Here is a 23705-nt window from a genome sequence, read left to right as displayed (position 1 = left end):
ATCCCAAGAAGAAAGGAACTGATTATCATGGGCAACACGAATGGAAGAGTAGGAATTAGAGAATTCCGTAGAATTGTACGAAAAACATGGAGAGGAAGAATATAATGACAATGGGGAAAGATTGATTGCAACTTGTGAACAATTTGATCTAAAAATTACCAACACATTTTTCAAACACAAGGACAATCATAAATATACTTGGCAAAAGACCACTAAAGAACTTTGTGCTGTAACAGATTTATTATCATTAGCCAAAAAAAGTAGTTTCAAGACAGTAGATGTCAGATCTTACAGAGGAGCCCAGTGTGGAAAAGACCACCATCTAGTAAAAATGAAATCTTTTTGGCCATGCAAAAATGCAAGGAATGATACAAGTAACATAAATAAAATGAACCAGACTGAGAAAGATGAAAATTTACCTTTTAATATTGACAGCCTACATGAATCATCTGAAGGAAGTACAGAGGAAATATATGACTATATAAAAACTAATGTGAAAATCACAGCAACAGAGATGTTGGGTAGAAAAGATAGCAACGACAACCGTGCAGCAGAGTGGTGGTCAGACCAAACAGAAGTCCTCGTTAGAGAAAAACGAAATGCGTTCCTTCAGTGGTTGAATGATACATCAGAAGAAACAAGATCAATATACAAAGAAAAGAAGAATGAAGTGATGAAAAAAATAAGGATGGCAAAAAATGAAGCATGGGAAAGAACATGTGCCAAGGTTAATAGAAAATTAGGATTTGGGAGAGCAAAAGAATCATGGCCAGTATTAAAAGGGCATTGACAGGATACAAAAAACAAAACCAATCTCCAACTGATAACAAAACAGGAATGGGAAGAGTATTTCCAAAAATTATTAAATGAGGACAGAGAAGAATATCTAGAAGAAGAAACAGTGGAAGAAACTGGACATGAAGATGATGAGATCCAGATTTTAAAAAGTGAAGTACTTCAGGCATTGAGAACAGGAAAGAATGGTAAATCACCTGGACCAGGTAATATCAGTCTGGAGTGTCTGAAATATGGTGGTGACAAAATTGTGAAACTGATAACACAGCTCTTCAACAAAATGGTACATGGAGATTCAATACTCAACGAGGTGAAGCTAGGTTACATTAATACCATATTTAAGAAAGGGGATCGCAAAATTTGTTCAAACTATTGAGGATTTGTGTTAGAAACACGCTAATGAGAATTTTTGCAAAAGTAATTAAAAACAAACTGGAAAAAAATTTCAGAACCCAAGAAGAACATTTTTGGATTACAAAAACCGGAAAAAAAGTGCAGCTTAGATTCGAGTAAATACGGTAATGATTCAGATGAGCTATACAATGAAGGAAAGAAAATCAAAAAGATAAACACTTTCTGTTATTTGGGATCCATTTTAGAAATCAAGGGAAAATCAGGGTCTGAAATCAATAAAAGAATTAGTGGCGGACGGAAGGTCATTGGGATGCTTAACTCAGTCTTATGGATCAGGAATGTAATGAGCAGAAGTAAAAAATTAATACACAAATCAATATTAGAGAGTGTGGTTCTGTATGGGATGGAGACCTGGACAATTAACCTGAAGCACACAAAAAAATTACAAAAGCTAGAGATGGACTTCTGGAGAAGATCTGCAAGATTCTCCAGGAAAGAGAAGAAAAGGAATACTGAAATAATAAGGAGAATGGAAATAAAAGATAGAATATATGACATAATGGACAGGAAGAAATTACAGTGGTACAGGCATGTACGACAAATGGGGGAATCCAGAATACCAAAACTGTTACTGGAGCGGGAACTGGAGGGGAGAAGAAGAAGAAGACGACTTATGACCATCTGACTCCAAAATGCACAGCACACAATGAGGAGAATGGGCACAGAAGAAGAGGACACACAAGATTGAAACACCTGGAGGAATATTTTGAAAATATAGTTTAAAAATGTTTATTCTTTGTATCGTAATTTCCGAGTAAATTCTTATGTTGGAGATAAGCCTATGTAATGAGGAAAAGCTCCAAATAATAAATAAATAATAACTTTTGTATTTGGAGAATGCATCTCAGAACACCAGCATAAAAAATTTTAAAGTGCTGAAGAAAGAGGGCATATGGACAGCTGCACAAATATTTTAAACTATGGGAGAAAAAAGCTTAATAAAGTTTTTCCCAACCATTAAACCCTTGTCAACTTAGATGTTGAGAAAACTAGATTAACATAGGTATTACTACTTAAGATATGATTAACTTCCCAAACCTGTAGTAGCCTTTTTATTACTATCATCAAATATGATATCACTTCGCACTTAATACACAGTTAAAACTGATTTTAGAACTAACAAATATGTTGTCACTACAAAGATGAGAAAACAATACAATTAACAGACCAGGCAAATCACATAACAAAGATGAAAATAAAAATGAAAATTCCCTCAAATTCAAAGATATTTTCAACGCCACAAAATTAGCAACAAAGATGAGACATTAATGCATTCAATTCATTGTTATCCGGTAGTAGTGGCCTACCTCCATCTTCAAAGTATTAGTAATTTATTTTTATTTCTATATTTTCATAATGCAATGATTCCTTGTATTTTTTAGATTGGTATTTTGGCAATGAAAAACTACAAAACACAACAAAAGAATATAATACTCAAAAACGCAGCTTATAAATCAGAAGAGAGATGCTATAATACGGACAATGCTTTACTGACGTCTCAATGACTTATTTGCATATTTACCTCACATGACTGTTTCGATTCAAGCAGTTTTAAAATAGTATCCTGAATAGCTGATTGTAGAAAACCAGTGCAGACAGATTTCATATATAAGTCCATGAGGGTAGTTGTGAGAGATGCTGCTCGGAAAAGCGTAGATGTTTCTTCTTCTTTCTCGATCTCAGCTTCATTTAGTGCTTTCAACAGGTCAGCTTCCTTCCTTTCATACCTGCATACAAAATTATCACACTATACCAATTGCCTCCACAAAGATCTTTTAGTTATTTACACGAAGATATTTACATAAACAGTACAAGGTGAAACTGACTGTAAACTCAGCATTTTCACACTACTAGGAATATGAATCCTTCTCTATAATTAAAGCTGCCCTTAAAACAAAGTTTGGTTTGAACACCACAAAGTTTATTAGGCACAGTCGTATACTAGGTGGTATGTCCTTGCCTTCCTCCAACCTTTTGGACTGCTTCACCCAGCCAGTTAAATGGCAACTTATAGCTTAAAATGGATTACAAAACAAGAGGTAACTTGCATGTAAAATCTCTCTTTTTTTTTTTTTAAATGAAATGTCACAAAATTTGGCCCTTTTTTGGTTCCCACTTAAAAATGTTTTAAATCTGAGGGCATTAGTTTTGTTGACTGATAGTTGCTGAATGTTAAAATTGGAATTTAATTTTGTCACAAGCCTGAAGTACACATATAACTGTAAAATGACAGTTCATTTTCTGTGTAAAGCACTATAATTCTGCAGTTGACATCAAACAAAGATGCCCTACTTCCAATGAACTCCATTCGAGTAATAGTTTTAGTAACTGACGTCAGATTTTCTGACACTTCTGCATGACTAATTTTACCAAAACTGTAACAATATTGCGAAAAGGGTAGTTGTTACTCACCATATAGTGGAAATGCTGACTTGCAGATAGGCATGACAAAAAGACTGTCAGAAATCTTACTTTCTGACAGTCCTTTTGTTGTGCCTATCTGCAACTCAGCATCTCCACTATATGTTGAGTAGCAATTATCCTTTCCATAATATTGTTACATTCCATCCAGGATTTTCCACTGTTTTATTTTCCCAAAAATGTTGTATGTTTGAGAGACCTTTAATTTGAAAAATAAATTACACTGAATAGTTTTGTAGTACACAAGTTTGTTGTTGTTGGGGTCTTCAGTCCAGAAACTGGTTTGATGCTGCTCTCCATGCTACTCTATCCTGTGCAAACTACTTAACCCCTCCAAGTACCTACTACAACCTACATCCTTCTGAATCTGCTATGATTTTTACCCTCCACGCTGCCCTCCCCTGATGCCTCAGAACATGTCCTACCCACCGATCCATCCTTTCAGTCAAGTTGTACCACAAATTCCTCTTATCCCCAATTCTATTCAGTACATCCTCATTAGTTATGTGATCTACCCATCTAATCTTCAGCATTCTTCTGTAGCACCACATTTCAAAAGCTTCTATTCTCTTCTTGTCTAAACTATTTATTGTCCATGTTTCACTTCCATACATAGCTACACTCCATACAAGTACTTACAGAAACAACTTCCTGACACTTAAATCTATACTCGATGTTAACAAATTTTTCTTCTTCAGAAACACTTTCCTTGCCATTGTCAGTATACATTTTATATCCTCTCTACTTTGACCATCATCACTTATTTTGCTCCCCAAATAGCAAAACACATCTACTATTTTAAGTGTCCCATTTTCTAATCTCATTCCCTCAGCATCACCTGATTTAATTCGACTACATTCCATTATGCTCGTTTTGCTTTTGTTGGTGTTCATCTTATATCCTCCTTTCAAGACACTGTCCATTCCGTTCAACTGCTCTTCCAGGTCCTTTGCTGTCTCTGACTGAATTACAATGTCGTCGACAAACCTCAAAGTTTTTATTACTTCTCCATGGATTTTAATTCCTACTCAAAATTTTTCTTTTGTTTCCTTTACTGCATGCTCAATACGTATGTGGCAGATCTTGACTATTCAAAAAAGCTCTGTTTGTACAGTATAGACATAGTTATGCTGACTAAGGACAAGAAGTATATCTACCGTATTTACTCAAATCTAAGCCACACTCGAATCTAAACCGCACCTGAAAAATGAGACTCGAAATCAAGGAAAAAAATTTTTCCCGAATCTAAGCCACACCTGAAATTTGAGACTCGAAATTCAAGGGGAGAGAAAAGTGTTAGGCCGCATCTCCAAATTGAAACAAAGTTCGTCTAGTTGTAATATGAGACACAATTTAGGTTGAATGAATGACGATACAGCTGCAGTAGTTTGGTTCGAGTCGTAAGCTTAGCAGTTACGGTTTACCAGGTAGCCATTGCTACGTGTCACGCGCTCCGTCCGTATTTATACGGATATCCTTCCTTTTTCACGTGCTTCGTCTGGTTTGAATTGATTGCTTATTTTTCTTTGATCTGATAAGTGCCATTCTCTTTATTATAGGTGTTTACGTCACTCCAAGCTGAAAATGCATTACTGCACTGTGTCATGCATTGTTTGTCGCATTCTGATAGTGCGTGTTTACGGCCTGTCGCCGCTCGCGGCGTGGCTTGCTTTTGTGCGCGCTACCGCCGCTTGCAAATAAAAAATAGAGAGGAGTCGTCTCATTAGCGAAACATTTGTTGTTACTTACACTACTGCTTTCTTTGATAATGATCAACAAGAACCAAATAACAGACTGCGTATGATAGATGATGTTCTGAACGAAATTTTAGCGAAAATTTTTCTCCGTTCCAAAATCTTTGCAGGCGCCTCTTTAGTTCATTACATTCTGCACAGAAAAGAGACATCTTAGATTTAAAAATCTAGTCAGTTGCCGTGCTTCATTTCTGACTGTATCACTATCAGGCATAAGAATAATACGAATATAAACATGACATGATATGTATATTCTTCCCCGTTTGCTGTTGTCTCACTCTAGTTTCGTAGTTTATTAGGCAGACAGGATTTAAATGAGATAGTAGCAAACACGAAACAATACATGGCAAAATGTTTATATTCGTATTAATCTTATGGCGAAGAGAATACTACATGTGATTCACAATTCAATTCATAAAAGCTCCTATTAGCAACCATCTCTTCTCACAGGTAGGAAAAAATTCAGAACGTAGAGTTGGCCATATTGACAAACATCCCAAACAGTCTTGCCAGTCGGATTTTCGTAGTACATTGAAATGCTGCTACATTCGAAGATCAACAATACAGAATTTATATTTACTTCGTTGGATAATGTACCAAAATGCAGTGGTCGAAACTCTGGGCGCAGGAAAAAGGCTCGTCTTCCACTTTTTTTTTTTTTTTTATTTATTTACTGACGCAGAGATTTTGGTGCCAGTATGTATCTTTGTGCCTACAAAGCATGCCTGTGTGGCGCTACATATATTCGACGGCAGAAGTTAGTTGTGGCGGCACCCACCAACATTTTTCAGAACTCCCGCTTGCTTTGCACTCGATTCTAAGCCACAGGCGGTTTTTTGGATTACAAAAACCGGAAAAAAAGTGCGGCTTAGATTCGAGTAAATACGGTAACTGTTATGTGGAACATCTGTGTGTTAAGGCATGTCATCAAATCATTTTTTGTGAGATCTGTGAAACACAGTGAGTGGTTTACGCCGGAAGATGGCCCTACAGAACTGCTGAATGGCCCTACAGTACTGCTGAGCTTTTGTGTTGGTGTCAGAGCTTACAATACACAATTCTTGAACTATCATGAGGTTCTTGACGCCTTGATTATAGTGGCAAGTGGATTATACTTCACAATACTTCGTTATGAGAAATGAGCAAGGGAACTGTATTATGAGACCATGAGACCACTACAGTCTATAGCTTCTTGTGGCAGTAAGTATACTGTTATCTCGTATGTTGCTTGGACTCTTAAATGGCAACCTCTTAAATATCTGTAACCTGCATTATCTAGAAAAACAGCCATTCCACCTAAGTGGAGAATACAGCAACCTCCCACGGTGCATTGGTGTCAGTAGGATCAAAATGCATTTTTTACAAATACAATGATCTTATCCCTGTGAAAGGAACTTTTCACTGCTGTGTCAGAGCAGTTATTAACAGTAATGGCTTTCTGTGCCTTTATCCTCATCTTGTTACCAAATTGGAGAACCTACGATGGTTCCTTCATTGTACATGGACTCTGTAGAAATGTAATCAGATTTTTCTGACACAACTAAGATTTCTTGTTAGAGTGCCTCTGTCTGTGGAGATATCAACTTTTTGCATTAGTTTATTCACAGTAGCAGCAAAAGACATTGAAGAATTAGGGAACTGTTGTGATTTGTATGATTTTACTGCTTTGCTGTTTTGTATGAATTTATTCACTTAAATTTTTGGATCTACTTCACGTTCAAGTAATATGACAATCCTGATTCTAGATGGTATAATTGTCACTACAGTTAATGCACAACTGACAAGACTAACATGTGGTGCCAGGTTCAGAGGCTATTTAACTATGATTTCTACATGCTGCCTAGACCTTACAAGTGTTTAAGTGATAAATCATGACTTTAAAGTACTCTGGAAGAACAGAGTCTCTGAAAGTCAGCTGAAATGTTGCCATCTTCCACAACGCTCTTTCAGCCTTTTTTATAACAATATGAAACTGATGGAAAGTTGATGAAACGGAAGAATAGGTGTTTTAGAAAAAAGCCTACAGTTGAGGCTGAGAAAAATATGGGAGCTAGACTGTCACATAGAGAATGTAAAGGATCAGGTGGCCAAAATACATGAGTAAGGGAGATCATAACAGAAATCACTTACCAGCCTACTAGGATCACACACACTAGTAGCCGCAATGAAGGGGGTCAATTAATAAGTATCTCATCTGCAGTTTTAGATCTTGTAGCTGGAGTAATTAGACCTTCCCATTGAGATTCCTATGTCTACCTTTAGCTACGGCTGTGATTAATTTAAATACGAGTAGTGTACTGGATGCCAGTTATGGAATTCACTGAACAATTTATAATATTCTATGTAGTACTAATGATGAAGAAGATTAGTAATTATATTACTTTTCTATGAGATGACAATGCTTTATACTTAATTTTTATTACAAATAATGATATACAAGGGTTGTTACTACTTTCTACTGGATAGGTGGTAATAGTAATAGTTTTATGGAGTGTTTAAATTAGATGACACACTAATATTGCTGATATATCATAATTATTGTTATGCACAAAGTATAAATTGTGCCTGATGATCAGGAGAACATGGCTGACGGCAATCAACTAAAGGAGAGTACAAAAAGTGATCAGAGGATTGATGTAACAAGTTTCTATAAAAAGGAGCTAAATCAAATTCAAGTACTTTGTGGTTGATGCTGGTAGTGTATGTACTGCAGGACTGGCAAATACCACTATCCTCCAGTGTGCCACTGAAGTACAAGGTGGGAAGCTGGGGTGGAGGGGGAAGGATATTCACCTTTAGGTTGGGTTGTCTTGGGGAAGGAGACCAGACAGAGATGTCATCAGTCTCATCAGATTAGGGATGGATGGGGAAGGAAGTCGGCTGTGCCCTTTCAAAGGAAGCATCCCAGCATTTGCCTGCAGTGATTTAGGGAAATCACGGAAAATCTAAATCAGGATGGGCGGACACAGGATTGAACTGTTGTCCTCCCAAATGCGAGTCCAGTGTGCTAGCCACTATGACACTCCGCTTGGTCCCACCTTTAGGGTCTATCTTCTATCCTCCTTCGTCTCGGGCTCCCTTGATCTTCCTTTTTCCATCATTTCTTCCTCTCTCTGAGCGACTGTATCTCTCTACTGCTTTTCCCACATTCAAATACTGCCACTGCGGCACCCTACTCATCTGTCACACTGAAATCCAAATGAGCAGCAATCCTCTTGGTACCCCCTTCTGAAATTCTATTGAAGAAACACATCTTTTCTTCATTGGATCCCTATGGACAGTGCATTGCTCTTACAAATGATACTCATAACAAAAAGTTATTTTATAACTTCTTGAATTTAGAGGTACCGATATTGTGTGGAGATTTTATTTTTATTTTGTATGGAATAAGCTATATTAGTCCACAGCTCTTGGTCTCACGAAAGCGTTCTCGCTTCCTGAGCATGGGGTCCCGGGTTCGATTCCTGGCGGGGTCAGGAATTTTCACCTGCCTCAAGATGACTGGGTGTTGTGTTGTCTTCATCATCATCATTCATCCCCATTACGGCCGGAGGAAGGCAATGGCAAACCACCTCCACTAGGACCTTGCCTAGTACAGTGGTGCGGGTCTCTCACATAGTCCCCTACGCTCTGTTATGGAGCATGAGACTTCATCATCATCATCATCATCATCATCATCATCATCAAGCTATATTAAGGAACAATGTGCACTTTCAACATGGGATGGCTATAGCACTGATTTCACAATTGAAAATACCTACTCGGACGCACAAATATGTATTCCATGGATCGCTGGCCTCACCAGCCTGCCCTGGAGATTCACAGACTACCAAAGCATTGTAATATTAACAATGAAGGAATGCTGCCAGATGCAAAGGAATGAACTTTTGCCAGACTACTATTATCCTGCATACAGAATGTTGGCAGTAGTCATATAGTGCAGTTCTTATACTTAGCGATGAGATAATACACAATTTGTTAACTCGAAAGTAGTATCACAAGTTACTCCTAGAAATGTGGTGTAGCAATTCTGGATTTTAAAGCAATTAGAAAAAAGTTGGAGAGAACAGTGGCCACACCAAGATAAAGCAAATGATACATCATAGGAAGAAATAGTTACAACACATTAGATGAATCATGAGGCGGCATAATGTTTGCTGTAAGCTATAATTTTACTATGAAAATATTGTCAAGGTTTTTAATTTTATTTTTTATATTAAAATAAAGCTGATTTATCCCCTTAGGAGAATTTCTTATGTTGGAGTTTGCACTAAATAACAGTTGTAGCTTCAAGTATTTAACTGTTTTATGTTAAATGAAAATTTTTAAAGTAGTGGGAAAGAAAAATAAATATGTATTACTTCCCTAATGAAACAGTTCTATTTGTATGAGAATAACTTTGTTAAACAATGGAAAATCTAGGATGGACTGTAACAATGTTACATTGGAATAAGTATCAATATAATAAAAGAAATAGTTGCTACTCATAGTATAGCAGAGATGCTGAGTCACAGAAGGGCACAACAAAGAGACTGTCGGACAATTAGCTGCTGGTCAACAAGACCTTTGTCAAAATTAAACACACACACACACACACACACACACACACACACGACCACAGTCTCTGGCAGCTGGAGCCAGACTCATAATTTGGGGGGGGGGGGGGGTCACCACCATCACCATAAACAACAACAACAACAACAACAACAACAACTTGGAAATGAATATGCAAAAAGCAGTAGTTGCTAGTGTAGCAGAAAATGATTTATAAGTGAAGTAAAAAATGTGGCACTGATTGAAAACAGGTGAGCACATACATTAAATTAAAAGAACCCATCATATCTACCACCAGTTAAAATACTTGGCTAATGGATACACACTTTCTGTCAAAGCATAAAAATATTTTCCTTCAGTGAAAAAATTTAACTGCAAAATCATACCTAAAAATACGCAGCAAAGAAGTAGCTAGTGGGGCTCTGTCCAAGTGGCATGTGTCTGCCAAAGCTCGAACCACTTCCAGAGATGGATCCAGTACCAACTGCTGCAGTGGAGAGTACTCTTCTTGTGGCATTATAAGGTCATGGAGATATCTTGTGCGCAGACGTAGTGAGCCCCATTCGCCGATTGGTGTGATGCCCGACAGCTGGTACCAGTCCTCCGTCTGAAGAGGTAAAAACATGACATAGCTGTATCCATTCCACTTTCTGAGTTCCGAACGTGAAGTCAGAAAAGATATTAATTATCACTGAATAATGACAATTTACTGAAAAAAAACTGAATTAACAAATACATTAGCATAGCTCTTAAGCAGACAGAGCTATATTAATGTACCATAAAATCAACACAAGGACAACATCTGCAAACATAGCATTTTTGGAGAAAGCAGAGCAGAAGCTGATACACTACTCTAAATGCAAAAATCTTATAAACACAGGAGAGGCATTGCAGAGTACACTCATCTTGAAAGCTATTGCACCCTCCACATTTTTCATTTTTGTTGTCGTCAGCTTTTAACATGACAGAACATGTAAGTTATCAGTTCTTCAGATGAAGAGTCTGAACGGAATTCACTGTGAACTTGCTGGAATAACTGTGAAAGCAATCACACAAACTTATTTACAGACACAATAGGAGAATCTTAAAAGGAAACTTGGATTTGAAACCATACTGTTCCAATATTGGTATATCACTCCAATATGAGTACAGTGTTTCAGAACTGTTACATCACACTTGACCTCGACATTTTGTTTACAAATGTTGTGTTATCTACTTTTCTTTCCTGCATTAATCCCACTTATGGCAGGACCATTCATTATGCACAGTCATCCAGCATAAAAATCCTCTCACAATGTCACCCTACTGTAGTTAACTTCTGTTAATAAACAGAATTTTTCTGTATGGTAAAATTTAGCTATTTATGTAACTTTCACTTCTACATCTACATACATACTCGGAAATCGACCATACGGTGCGTGGCGGAGGGTACCTCGTACCACAACTAACATCATCTCTCCCTGTTCCACTCCCAAACAGAACGAGGGAAAATGACTGCCTGTATGTCTCTGTACGAGGTCTAATCTCTCTTATCTTATCTTTGTGGTCTTTCCGCGAAATGTAAGTTGGCGGCAGTAAAATTGTACTGCAGTCAGCCTCAAATGCTGGTTCTCTAAATTTCCTCAGTAGCGATTCACGAAAAGAACGCCTCCTTTCCTCTAGAGACTCCCACCCGAGTTCCTGAAGCATTTCCGTAACACTTGCATGATGATCAAACCTACCAATAACAAACCTAGCAGCCCGCCTCTGAATTGCTTCTATGTCCTCCCTCAATCCGACCTGATAGGGATCCCAAACGCTCGAGCAGTACTCAAGAATAGGTCGTATTAGTGTTTTATAAGCTGTCTCCTTTACAGATGAACCACATCTTCCCAAAAGTCTACCAATGAACCGAAGACGACTATCCACCTTCCCCACAACTGCCATTACATGCTTGTCCCACTTCATATCACTCTGCAATGTTACGCCCAAATATTTAATCGAATTGACTGTGTCAAACGCTACACTACTAATGGAGTATTCAAACATTACAGGATTCTTTTTCCTATTCATCTGCATTAATTTACATTTGTCTATATTTAGAGTTAGCTGCCATTCTTTACACCAATCACAAATCCTGTCCAAGTAATCTTGTATCCTTCTACAGTCACTCAACGATGACACCTTCCCATACACCACAGCATCATCAGCAAACAGCCACACATTGCTATCCACCCTATCCAAAACATCATTTATGTAGATAGAAAACAACAGTGGACCTATCACACTTCCCTGGGGCACTCCAGATGATACCCTCACCTCTGATGAACACTCACCATCGAGGACAACGTACTGGGTTGTATTACTTATTACTCCTGTTTCTAGTTTAACTAATTTTTTTATCCCCCGTTGTCTCTCCTTTTTTCTTTTCTATTTGCATTATTATTCCCACCTTTCATTTCTATAAATCAATTTTTACTAATCACTCCACCCCTTCTGTCATCAACGAAGCTGATAAGGTGCTTACTAATGTACTATCTCCAATCTACACTGACTGTCTCCTCCTCCTACACCATTAAGTTATAGAGAAAGCTCTCCAATTCCAGAACAGAAACGAAATGCTGCAACATTTCATATTGATTATAGAATAAATACAAAACTTGAAAGTATTGGGCACTATCCAACTAGATAGCTTATCAACATCACAGGGCTTATTTCTTGGTCTTTACAGTGAGAGTATCATATGGTGACTGAACAGTGATACCGATTTCAGTCGTACAGCAAATGATCAAGGAACTCCACACAAAGCAAAAAATGAGATGTTATTCTGGAGGTAGGGCAACGCTGACATGTGGGAAAATAAACAGTACAATTAAACTACAGAAGTATGGGAGATGATTCAAGTAGAGCTGGAAAAAATTAGACAGCAAGTACTTAAAGAAGGAAAGCATTAATAAGAGCAATAAAATAAAATCATGTATTATAATGGAGGAAGCCACAAAATGCAGACAACTCAGCAGATTTCTTAATGACATGGAACTATGTTTAGAGGATTCTACATTCTGTATTTAAACGTAGTAATAACTAAAAGATGGCATATAAAACAAAAATCATAATGCTAGAAACACAGAAATTTGGTACATACAATAGCCAAAGTTAGTGTAACACTGTTTTCAGATCAATTTTTATGTGCATCTAAGAACTATAATACTGTTAAATATAACACAATCAATATACCTCATCCCCATTGGTCAAACTACTGAGCTCCACTGTCAACTCAGCAACTTCAGTATCCTTTGAACGCTTTCCTTTGTTGTACACAGTTACAGTGAATGTTAAAACATCTGGTGGGACATCACTGGGGAGAAAAAAAGAAAACCATTGGTGTACTATCATTAGAATCAAAATGACTGCAAAGTGTGTTATTTCTATGTTAACTGTAACGTTTCATTTCACTCCAATAACGAAAATCTTTTCTGGCTTGATGTGCAATTCCAACTGAAATGCAGTCTTCTGGAGAGACTACAGTCTACATTAAAAAGGTGAAAAGACTTAAAATTATGCTTCAGTAGTGTCAATTAAGTGCAATACCTGATAGCACAAAGAAGCCAAAAATATGTCACACACATGTACATCAGATAAAAAAGTAGTTTTATGAAATATAGATATCACTTACTCCAGAACAAACTCCTCATCCCAGACTGGATCTGGCCCTGTTTTTACTTTTGTACGGGCCACTTTCACTTGATTAAGAGATATAATACAAAAAGGGTTTGGCACTAACTTGTATGGCAACCTGAGGAAGAAAGAAATACCAAACACATATTGACCATAAATAAATGCACTCACATGAATTCTACAAGAAATAAAAACAACACACAAAACATATGAAGAAAAGACTGCTTTGAATGATAACACAATTCACTTTCTGTATTACAAATAATTTAATAACTGGGAAGGGGAAATTAAGTGTTTCCGAAGGAACAGGGACAAAAAATTGATGACTAGGCATACATTTTAAAGCAGTTGCAATATATCAGTATCTATATCTAATTAGATGAATCAAATGAGCACAGTATGAAGTAAGGTAAATATTATGCCACTACATAATCCTCTGAGACAATGAAGGTAGTAGATGAAAGAGAACTGTTGGAACTAGAGGTCTGTCCTTTTAGAGTGAAAGGACGAAAGCACTGAAAAAGTGACAACAGGAGGTACGAACAATCTCGAACAAAACAGAAATAACCGATTTCTGAATATTTTATGTGTGTTTTTTAGTGTGTTATATCTGTTGGATTTATCCATATAATGTTCAGTTTTGCAGTAGAGTCTTCAGCTAAGATCCTTTCATAATCTTGTTGGTCTCCTTTTATTATACATCGGAATAATTTTCAGGTAGCCAAGTACTAAACCGTCTTCCGATCTTTAACAGATTTCTCCATCAATAAAGTGACTTCCTCCTCTTCACCTTGAAAATAAATTAACTACTTTCATTATTTTCCTGACTTCCAGCTGTCCACTAGATCTCCCTACAGTACTGTTACATTCTTGCGTAACACCTTTGGTAATTAAAGTCCGTTTCCAAAGGAAGATCTAAAATTTGATCATAATCTGCACGTATATTATTGCAGTATATGCAGATGTCTTCTCTACACATGAAACATTATAATTACAGTTCGATTACAATTACTTGGTAGTTGACACTTGCAGTGAAGTAGGTCATGTATTGAATACTACAATACTATTTTGTGTGCTCAAATGTCTGTACATAAACCCACAGGTGAAAGCATACACACCACTTGAAGTTTTCAAGATGTGCAGGGTACATGTGTGACTTGTTATTATTGGTAAACCCCTGCCTGCTGTCCAAATCTTAACCAACGTACCGCTGAGGGCCATGTAGCAGTGCTGTAGGGTCATGTGACAAACATGTAATAACAAACAGTTTTGATCAGTGTGTAAGGTCAAATTTTTATTTTTATGGTTACACAGAAGTTAAGTTAGCATAAATTACTGCTAGATAATCGTTTCATTTCATTTCAATGCAGCCACAACTGTACATTGCTGAGAATATTAGAATGACCTACGATAAAAATGCACACCAGAGACATTATACACTGAAGTGACAAAGAAACTGGTATAGGCATGCGTATTCAAATACAGAGATACGTAAACATGCAGTATACAGCACTGTGGTCAGCAACATCTATGTTCAGCAACATCTATATAAGACGACAAGTGTCTGGCGCAGTTGTTAGATCGATTACTGCAGCTAAAATGGCAGGTTATCAAGATATAAGTGAGTCTGAACAAGGTGCTGCAGTCGGTGCATGAGCGATCGGACACAGCATCTCCGAGGTAGCGATGAAGTTTTCTCCATATGACCATTTCATGAGTGTACTGTGAATATCAGGAATCCGGTAAAACATCAAATCTCCGACATCGCTGCAACCGGAAAAAGATCCTGCAAGAATGGTACCAATGAAGACTGAAGAGAATTGTCCAAAATGACACAAGTGCAACCCTTATGCAAATTGCTGCAGACTTCAATGCTGGGTGATCAAAAAGTGTCAGCACATGAACCATTCAATGAAACATCATCGATATGGGCTTTTGGAGCAAAAGGCCCACTTGTGTACCCTTACTAACTGCATGACACAAAGCTTTACGCCTCACCTGGGCCTGTCTACACAGACACTGGACTGTTGATGACTGGAAACATATTGTCTGTTCGGACGAGTCTCGTTTCAAATTTTATCGAGCAGATGGAGGTGTACGGGTAGGGAGACAATCTCATGAATCCATGGGCAGTGCATGTCAGCAGGGGACTGTTCACTATTAGAGTGCTACGGGACCCCTGATATGTCTACACATGACTGTGACAGTTGACACGTATGGAAGCATCCTGTCTGATCACCTGCATCGTTTCGTGTCCATTGTGCATTCTAATGGACTTGGGCAATTCCATCACGACAATGCGACATCCCACACATCCAGAATTGCTGCAGAGTGGCTCCAGTAACACTCTTCAGAGTTTAAACACTTTCGCTGGTCATCAAACTTCCTAGACATGAACATTATTGAGAATATCTGTGATACCTTGCAACGTGCTGTTCAGAAGACATCTCCAGCTCCTTATACTCTTGCAGGACTCATGGTGTCAGTTCCCTTCAGCAGTACTTAAGGCATTAGTTGTGTACATGCCACGTCGTGCTGCAGCACTTCTGTGTGCTTGTGAGCGTCCTACATATTATTAGGCAGGTGTACCAGTTTCTTTGGCTCTTTAGTGTATATAGCACAGCCTTAATTTTGAGGCCTTGGGGAGGGGGGGGGGGGGGGGGGGGGGAAGGGGGAGAGGGGGAGGGGGAGAGGGGCAGAGGGGGAGAGGGGCAGAGGGGGAGAAGGGGAGGGGGGGAGAGTTTCTTTTACCTGTAGTTCTATCTGAAAGAGATAACGAAATTGTCTTTGATGAATTGTACATAAGAGCTACAAACAGCAAAATCTTTCGTCAGATGATGATGTATAGACACAGTCTATACAACTTGGGTATATGTAATTAGACTGTTCTGTAATAAAACAGCTCAAATGTTACTGATGAATAATGGAATATCAAAAGCCAGAGAACATTAGTAGAATCGTACTTAACACAGAGTCTTGAAAAAATACAAATTTGTAGAAAGGAGCTTCAGTTTAACAGTCCACTAATGTGCAGGGAAGTGTGAATGTTTGGTCTCTACTGCAATCACTTGAAAATATGAATACCTGAAAAAGTAATTGTGAGCAGCTTTGCTACAGTCTGTGATTATGCATAGGAGGTTCTTGGGCACTGCAGATTACCAAATTTTCAAAAGAAAGCCTATAAAAAATGTGCCACACAAAAATTAAGACTGTGTAAACTTTCTGTCAGCATGGTAACAACCAAATAACAGTAGCAGTATAATATTGTAGGTGCAGATGAAGCTGATAAAGTAATGTTACAAATTAAGAACTTAAAAGTGGAGAGTACCAAAACACAACACAATGAAAAAATAGTTTTTATTCTTCTTTGTTACGTACCAACTTAGTACTATGGTATTTTTGGCACTGATATGTATTTGATCTCAATTTTTTACTATTATCTGCTGTATTGTCAAAATGTGGCTTTATTATAAACTAGAAAATTTGCAGGACAGATGTATTTGGAATGAAGAGTAATTTAATTTTTCAGTATCTACAAAGATTTCATTGAATTATACTGTATTTTTGCTGTATCCTGCTAATAGTGTGCATGCTGAAAGTAGTGTTGCCACGCGTGTGTACTTAAATCAACCAGTTGTGTAGTAACCAAGTAATACATGAAACCGATCCGAGTAACACAATTATAGCTTTTTCATAAACCTCTGAACAATAAAGGAAATAAGTGTCCTGTGACTCCACACAACAAGACAAAAGAATCGTTTGGAATATGCAACATAAACGATACACAGAACAACTGATGTGAGTGATACAAACTAAAAGAACACAGTGAGAGTGAGACAGTGCTGCTTTGTGCATATATAGACCTGAGTCGCTGATAGACTGTGTAACAGAGATCGTGCCGTGTGCATACTTCCCACAGGCGACTTCTAGTGGCTTGCCTGTGCCGATACGGTTGTCAGTCGATTTACGAACACACAAACAGCGACATTACTCTCAGCGCACTCACTCACATTCACAGGCACTAGTACCAAGATACAGCAATTTTCTTTCTCTCATCTCATTAAAACATCTAATGTAGCTTTTTGTCTTATGAACTGCCAGTTGTACATCTTATCAAAGGACTAAGAACAGCCTCCCATCATATCAGTATTCCAGCGGCCTTCATACCATCGTTCCAGCTCTTTGATGTCTTGATGAATGTGCTCTCCTTTTTTGTAACTGATATCACCCAATATTTCAGGGGGGAGGGGTGGGGGGGATCAATACAACTGTTCATATTCATAAAATGAACCTTGAAATTTTCCAATTCCTGTTATGACACAAGTATGATATGAGTCAGTTCTGTTGGGGGGAAAAAAACACAAAAAAAACAAACAAAAACCACACACACACACACACACACACACACACACACACACACACACAAATATTTTCATCAATTACACAAGCTTTCTTCTCACTTACAGTCATTTTTATTCAAAGCTGGGATTGAAAATAATTTTTTGAATGTTGGTCCAACAAAAATGCCTTCCTCAATGTCACACTTAGTAGATGGGGAGACTTCTCATTGTAACATTTGAAACATTATCAGTCTTTGACTAAGGCTTTCACAAATTGTTTTGTTTGGCCCAAATTAATGAATTGTGCTACCTGACATTTCAGGTCTCAACAGGATTACGTTATTAATAGTCATTAAGTCATGGGCTGTCCCTATTAATAATCTGTACCTCTGTAGCATTCTCTGTTATCATAACAAAAGGTTGACAATAATGCTCAATATATCTCAGAACACAAACTATTGGCATTAATATACACTAAATGGAAGTATCTGGACTTCCACTAGTGAACATAATTATGAATGTGTCTGCCCTTCGGCTTTACGACAGTTTGAACTCTGCTGGAGTCACTGTCAATGAGCTGTCTGAATGCCTGCTGAGGAACTGTAGCTCATTCTCGATGTCAATGTCGGATGCTGAGGTATGGAGTGAAATTGATACACTAACTTGTCTCGAAGGTGTGGTATTGGCTTCAGCTCAGGACACATGGCATACCAGCCCATTTCAGGAATTCTGCTGTCCACAAACCATTGCCTTGTGGAAGTTGTATTATGACAGGTAGCACAGTCACACCAATACAAACAATCATTCAGTGAACTGTTCCTCTACAGCGTGCAGTTCACAATGCTGTAAAACACTTTCATACCCTTATACACTCAGTGTTTTCTTAAGCAAAATAAGGAGACCACACCATAACCATGAGAAACACCCACATACGGTAACACTACTTTCTCGGTACTCCACAGTCAGCACTACACGATAGCAGGTAACATTCGCCACGGGTTTCCACTGGTTAGAGTGTGGTCTGTCACTCCACATCACTTGTTCCCAGTCACCCAGTGATATCACTCTTTACATCACCTCAAGTGTCACTTATCACTGATTACAGAAATGTGTGACCAATGACAAGCTTCTCAACTATCGTATCCCATTCTTTTTAATTCCCGACACACAGTCATTGTGCTAACTGGATAGCTGATGACACCTTGGGACTCACAAGCAATTTCTGTTAATTTTGTGTGATTTTTTACAATTGCCCTCTGCAATACTTGACAGTCCCTATCCATCAACCAGATGACGTCTGCCTGGTTTTGGTTTTGCTGTGATGGTTCATTTGTATTTCCACTTCACAATTATGTTCCTAACAGTTGACTTGGACAGACTTAGAAAGGTTAATATGTCCCAGATGGATCTGTTACTCAAGTGACATCCAGTAACTAGTCAACATTCGAAGTCACTGAATTCTCCTGACTGATTCATTCTGCTGTTACTGCATCTCTTAATGACAACACATTGCTCCATACCTCCTTTTATACTGGCAGGTCCACTTCTCATGGCATCTAGTGGGCAATTTCACATTACATAGGAGCGTCTGGATACTTCTGGTGAGATAGCGTATACAACTTACAGAAACATCCTGCACCCAAAACAACATTAAAGAGAGAGAGAGAGAGAGAGAGAGAGAGAGAGAGAGAGAGAGAGTGTGTGTGTGTGTGTGTGTTGTGTGTGTGTGTGTGAGAGAGAGAGAGAGAGAGAGAGAGAGAGAGAGAGAGAGAGAGAATTACCTATGAGCATCAAGAATATGCAGCTGCAGGCACCTTAACTCTCTCAACCTTTGCACCTTGGGTGATCTTGTTTGCTGTGTTACACAGAGAGGCTTCAGTGCTGTTATCCAGTCCTGTATATACATAAAACATAACAAATTATCAACTTGCATATGCTGGAGAACGGAAAAGGTAGTATAAATATAAAATCATATTTTGGGTAACAATTAACACTATTTGCAAGTAGCTGAATATCTCTTATTCTGATTGGATAATGAGCTTCAAGTGCTTCAGTTCATGAACAACACAAAGAGGACTGTGCGTCCTTAAACAGTTTGCTCTACCATTGGCTTGCCCACGAATAGCAAAATCAAATCAGTTCTGGAATTTTATCCATTAGTTACACTATACCAACAAATTAAATTTTGTTAACAGCCATATACACTATGTCACATGCTTAAAAACAGCAATCTCTGGGCTTTTATACAGAGTATTTATTCCAGATAACAGATAGCCGTAACATTTCATAAATGGTTTTGAAATTCTAAACATTTAACTAGTAATAGAAAACAAATGAGCGAGTATTTTTGATGATGATTTAATATTTTAACATTTACACTACAAGATTCTGAAGCAAGCACATTACCTTCAAATGGAACATTATTTTTTCAACAGTGTTCATTAACTCTTATTAGTTATGATACATGTTTTTTAGATCACTGGCATGAATTTGATTGAAATTATGGGCACGAATCAGTTTACAGGTTATATATACATGACTTTTATGTCAGTAGGGCTACAAAGTGGTGATTTACAGGTAACTTACAGAGCACACTGTCTTTAAACATAATAAGAATGAAAAAAATTGTCTTTAATACTACTCATTTAACTACCGATACACTTAAATTTAGTTTTTTTTTTTAGCTACGCACGCAACAAGTTTTATTGAAACTTGAGTTAGGGAACAGGAGCTGTTCAGAAGAAATGATTTTAGGCTGGTTTAAAACCTGCTTTTCTACATGTTACACATATGCATTATGTTATTGGGCAAATTGTCAAAGGTTATTCTGCTGCATATTTAACTCCTTTCTGGACGCTGACAGCTTCATTAAGGTCAGGTTTTCTTCTGGTGTTGCAGCTACAGACATTGTTACTCTTATAAAATTGTGATTGATCATTTCTGATGAATTTTATTAGGGAATATATGTACTGTGAAGTTGCAGTTAAAATGCAAATTCCTTGATAGGTGTCTGTATGGTGTTTGTGGGTGAACACTACGTATTATTCCTACTGCTTCCATTTGAGCAATCAGAACTTTATTTCCAAATAAAAATTGTGCCACAAGACATTAATGAGTGGAAATATGCACTTATGTTGATTTGTTTATTTCTAAAATTAGCAATTAGCAAAATTAGTACTTCGATCCCTGAAGAGAGACCAGTGTCATAACTTTACGATGGTGCAAATGAAACATTTTATAAAAAACTGTTGCAAAATGTGCACTAAAGAATGTCAACACAATACAGTTTCAATTCCACTATGCGACCGAACATAAGCTTTTGTGTGTCCAACCAAACAGTCATTTCCAGCGCTACATATAGTGGAAAATTTGGGCTGGAGTAATATTGATATTAAAGAGGATAGATTGCGACTCACCACACACAGGAGGCTTTGAGTGGCAGAAAGACACATTTAGAAGTAGAATAAGTTACTGGACAGAATCCTCCTCCAGATATAGAAAAACATACGAGTTCCCATTAACAGTGCCACTACCATCTCTGGACACTAAAGCACGAGTCATTTGTGTATGTTTTTTCTTACATCTGTACGAGGATTCTGTCCAACAGCTTAATCTACCTTTAAATGTGCTTGTGCATCACTCAATGCCTTCTCTACATGGTGAGAAACAATTTATCCTATTTCTATTTCATATTGTTGCTATTCCATCGTTATGTAAATACTTCAAGCATTTACCTAGTCATCTTTTTATAGGACACGAGCGAAAACTTGGGATTTGCTTACTGCTCAGCTCTCAGATGCAATCTGGTTGGGATCCAGGCAGCAAATACACAGTAGACCATTGTTTGCTGCACATGAAAAACACTTTGTGTTTCAAATGAATGGTCTTATGGTAACAGAAAAAGGGTCAGATAACAACTTGTAGATCCTGCTTCCACTGAGCACTTTACTACAGTTCCATCAAAGAGAGACATGCGGCCTATCCCACTGGGCTAGAGTCAAGACAAATACAAAGTGACCACCAGGTTTCGCCAGTGCATGTAGTATCTCTGCTTACTTGTCTTCACTGTTCTTCCTTGTACTTCCTTGTTACTTTGTTTGGAAATAATTTATAAACTGATTCTAAGACATAACAAGGGGAATATCTCCACATACTATAGTCATACTCCTAATATAAATACATTTTTTTCCTTTTCTGCTTTCTTTTATTTATGCAATATATACACCATGCATACATAAAACCTACAAATTCTTATTCAAGTTGTATTTTTCCAAATTCAGTGTATTATTTACAGGAAGCTGATAACAACAGCATAAACAGTTAATGCTGAATCAGTTTATGTAAAGAAATTTTCAACATCTACAGGAACTGTTGCAGTAAACCATACTGCACCTAGAACAGGCATGGCATCTGCTACGTGTAACAAAAAAATAGCTAATCTATTGAAGCTCCTCCTTGAGCAATAGCTCTTGGTAATGTGCGAGAGCCACGTACACTTGAAAATTTGACCTCACTAATAACTGTCTGTTTTAGGATTGGCATACTTTATTTGAAAGCCTTCCTTCCTGCTTTACTAAAGAACATCTTGTCTTTCCTGAAAACTGTGTAATTCCACATATATATTTTTTCAAAAGTATTGTTGTCATCCCCCCCATGAACCATGGACCTTGCCGTTGGTGAGGAGGCTTGCGTGCCTCAACGACACAGATAGCCATACCGTAGGTGCAACCACAATGGAGGGGTACCTGTTGAGAGGCCAGACAAACATATGGTTCCTGAAGAGGAGCAGCAGCCTTTTCAGTAGTTGCAGGGGCAACAGTCTGGATGATTGACTGATCTGGCCTTGTAACACTAACCAAAACGGCCTTGCTGAAAAAATTTGAAGAAACACGCGAATTAGGTGGCGCAGAGAGTGAGGTGGCCCATTCCCATGGCAGTTGTTGATGACGTTACTGTAGTTACAGCTGACCGTATAGCATGTGCCTCAAATTCTGCAGCCAGCGCTCAAGCTGTGTCACAGGAATTCTCTCTCTCTCCTGGTCAAAAGTTCAAAAGATTTTGCAGCACATGTTACACTGGTACCCCTACAAGATTCAGAATGTGCACAAATGAAGCCCCAAGATAGGCTACAGTGCTGTGACTTTCCCCTTCAGTTTTTGGCACACATGAAAATGGATAAGACATGGATGGGGACTGTCCTTTGGACCCAGGAGACATATTTTACTCTGCATGGTGTTGTGAATGCACATAACTGTCACAACACCACATGTTGTGCAGGAACTTCCACTGCACTCAGCTTATGTGACTGTGCAATATGGTTTCGCAATCTCCTTCATTCTCACTCCACTTTTCTTTGAGAAGCCCGTTAGGGGTACAGTGGGATCTGCATCTTGTAACTACTGCCTTCTGCAACACGATTCCAGCTTTGCAAGAACATAACTGTATCCACACCACTATTTTCATGCAAGATGGGGCAACATCACATGTCACTAGTCAGGTGGCAGATTTCCTATGTAATTTCGAGATGTGTGGCATTCCACATCCCCCAACTAAACCCATATGACTTCTGGTTGAGGGGATATCTGAAAGATCGTCTCTGTCAAGGATGTATCCAGACTCTTCCTGATCTGAAGGGTAGCATAAGATGACATATCACTCTGATTACACTGCATATGCTGCAAGCAACTGCCAACCACATTGTGTTACAGATGCAGCATGTTACTGAGTCGAGAGACCACAATGAACACATGTTGATAACTTGTGATGTGTT

At 38.1% G+C, this 23705-nt stretch overlaps 1 protein-coding gene across 2 annotated transcripts in view; it reads right to left on the bottom strand.

The window, feature by feature from the left end:
• LOC126412314 (ras GTPase-activating protein 1) overlaps positions 1 to 23705 on the bottom strand; it is a 149893-nt gene that overhangs the window by 63802 nt on the left and 62386 nt on the right. For both annotated transcript variants that reach the window (XM_050081835.1, XM_050081834.1), the window contains exons 9-13: positions 19717 to 19829; positions 13594 to 13713; positions 13155 to 13275; positions 10325 to 10545; positions 2732 to 2936 (exon numbers count right to left, since the gene is read on the bottom strand). In XM_050081835.1, coding sequence (XP_049937792.1) covers positions 2732 to 2936; positions 10325 to 10545; positions 13155 to 13275; positions 13594 to 13713; positions 19717 to 19829 — 780 coding nt within the window. The remainder of the gene's footprint in view (positions 1 to 2731; positions 2937 to 10324; positions 10546 to 13154; positions 13276 to 13593; positions 13714 to 19716; positions 19830 to 23705) is intronic.

This window comes from Schistocerca serialis, chromosome 7 (assembly GCF_023864345.2).
Source record: "Schistocerca serialis cubense isolate TAMUIC-IGC-003099 chromosome 7, iqSchSeri2.2, whole genome shotgun sequence".
Taxonomy (NCBI): Eukaryota; Metazoa; Arthropoda; class Insecta; order Orthoptera; family Acrididae; genus Schistocerca; species Schistocerca serialis.
The sequence above is the reverse complement of the archived record's forward strand: the minus strand, read 5'-3'. Positions and strand labels throughout refer to the sequence as shown.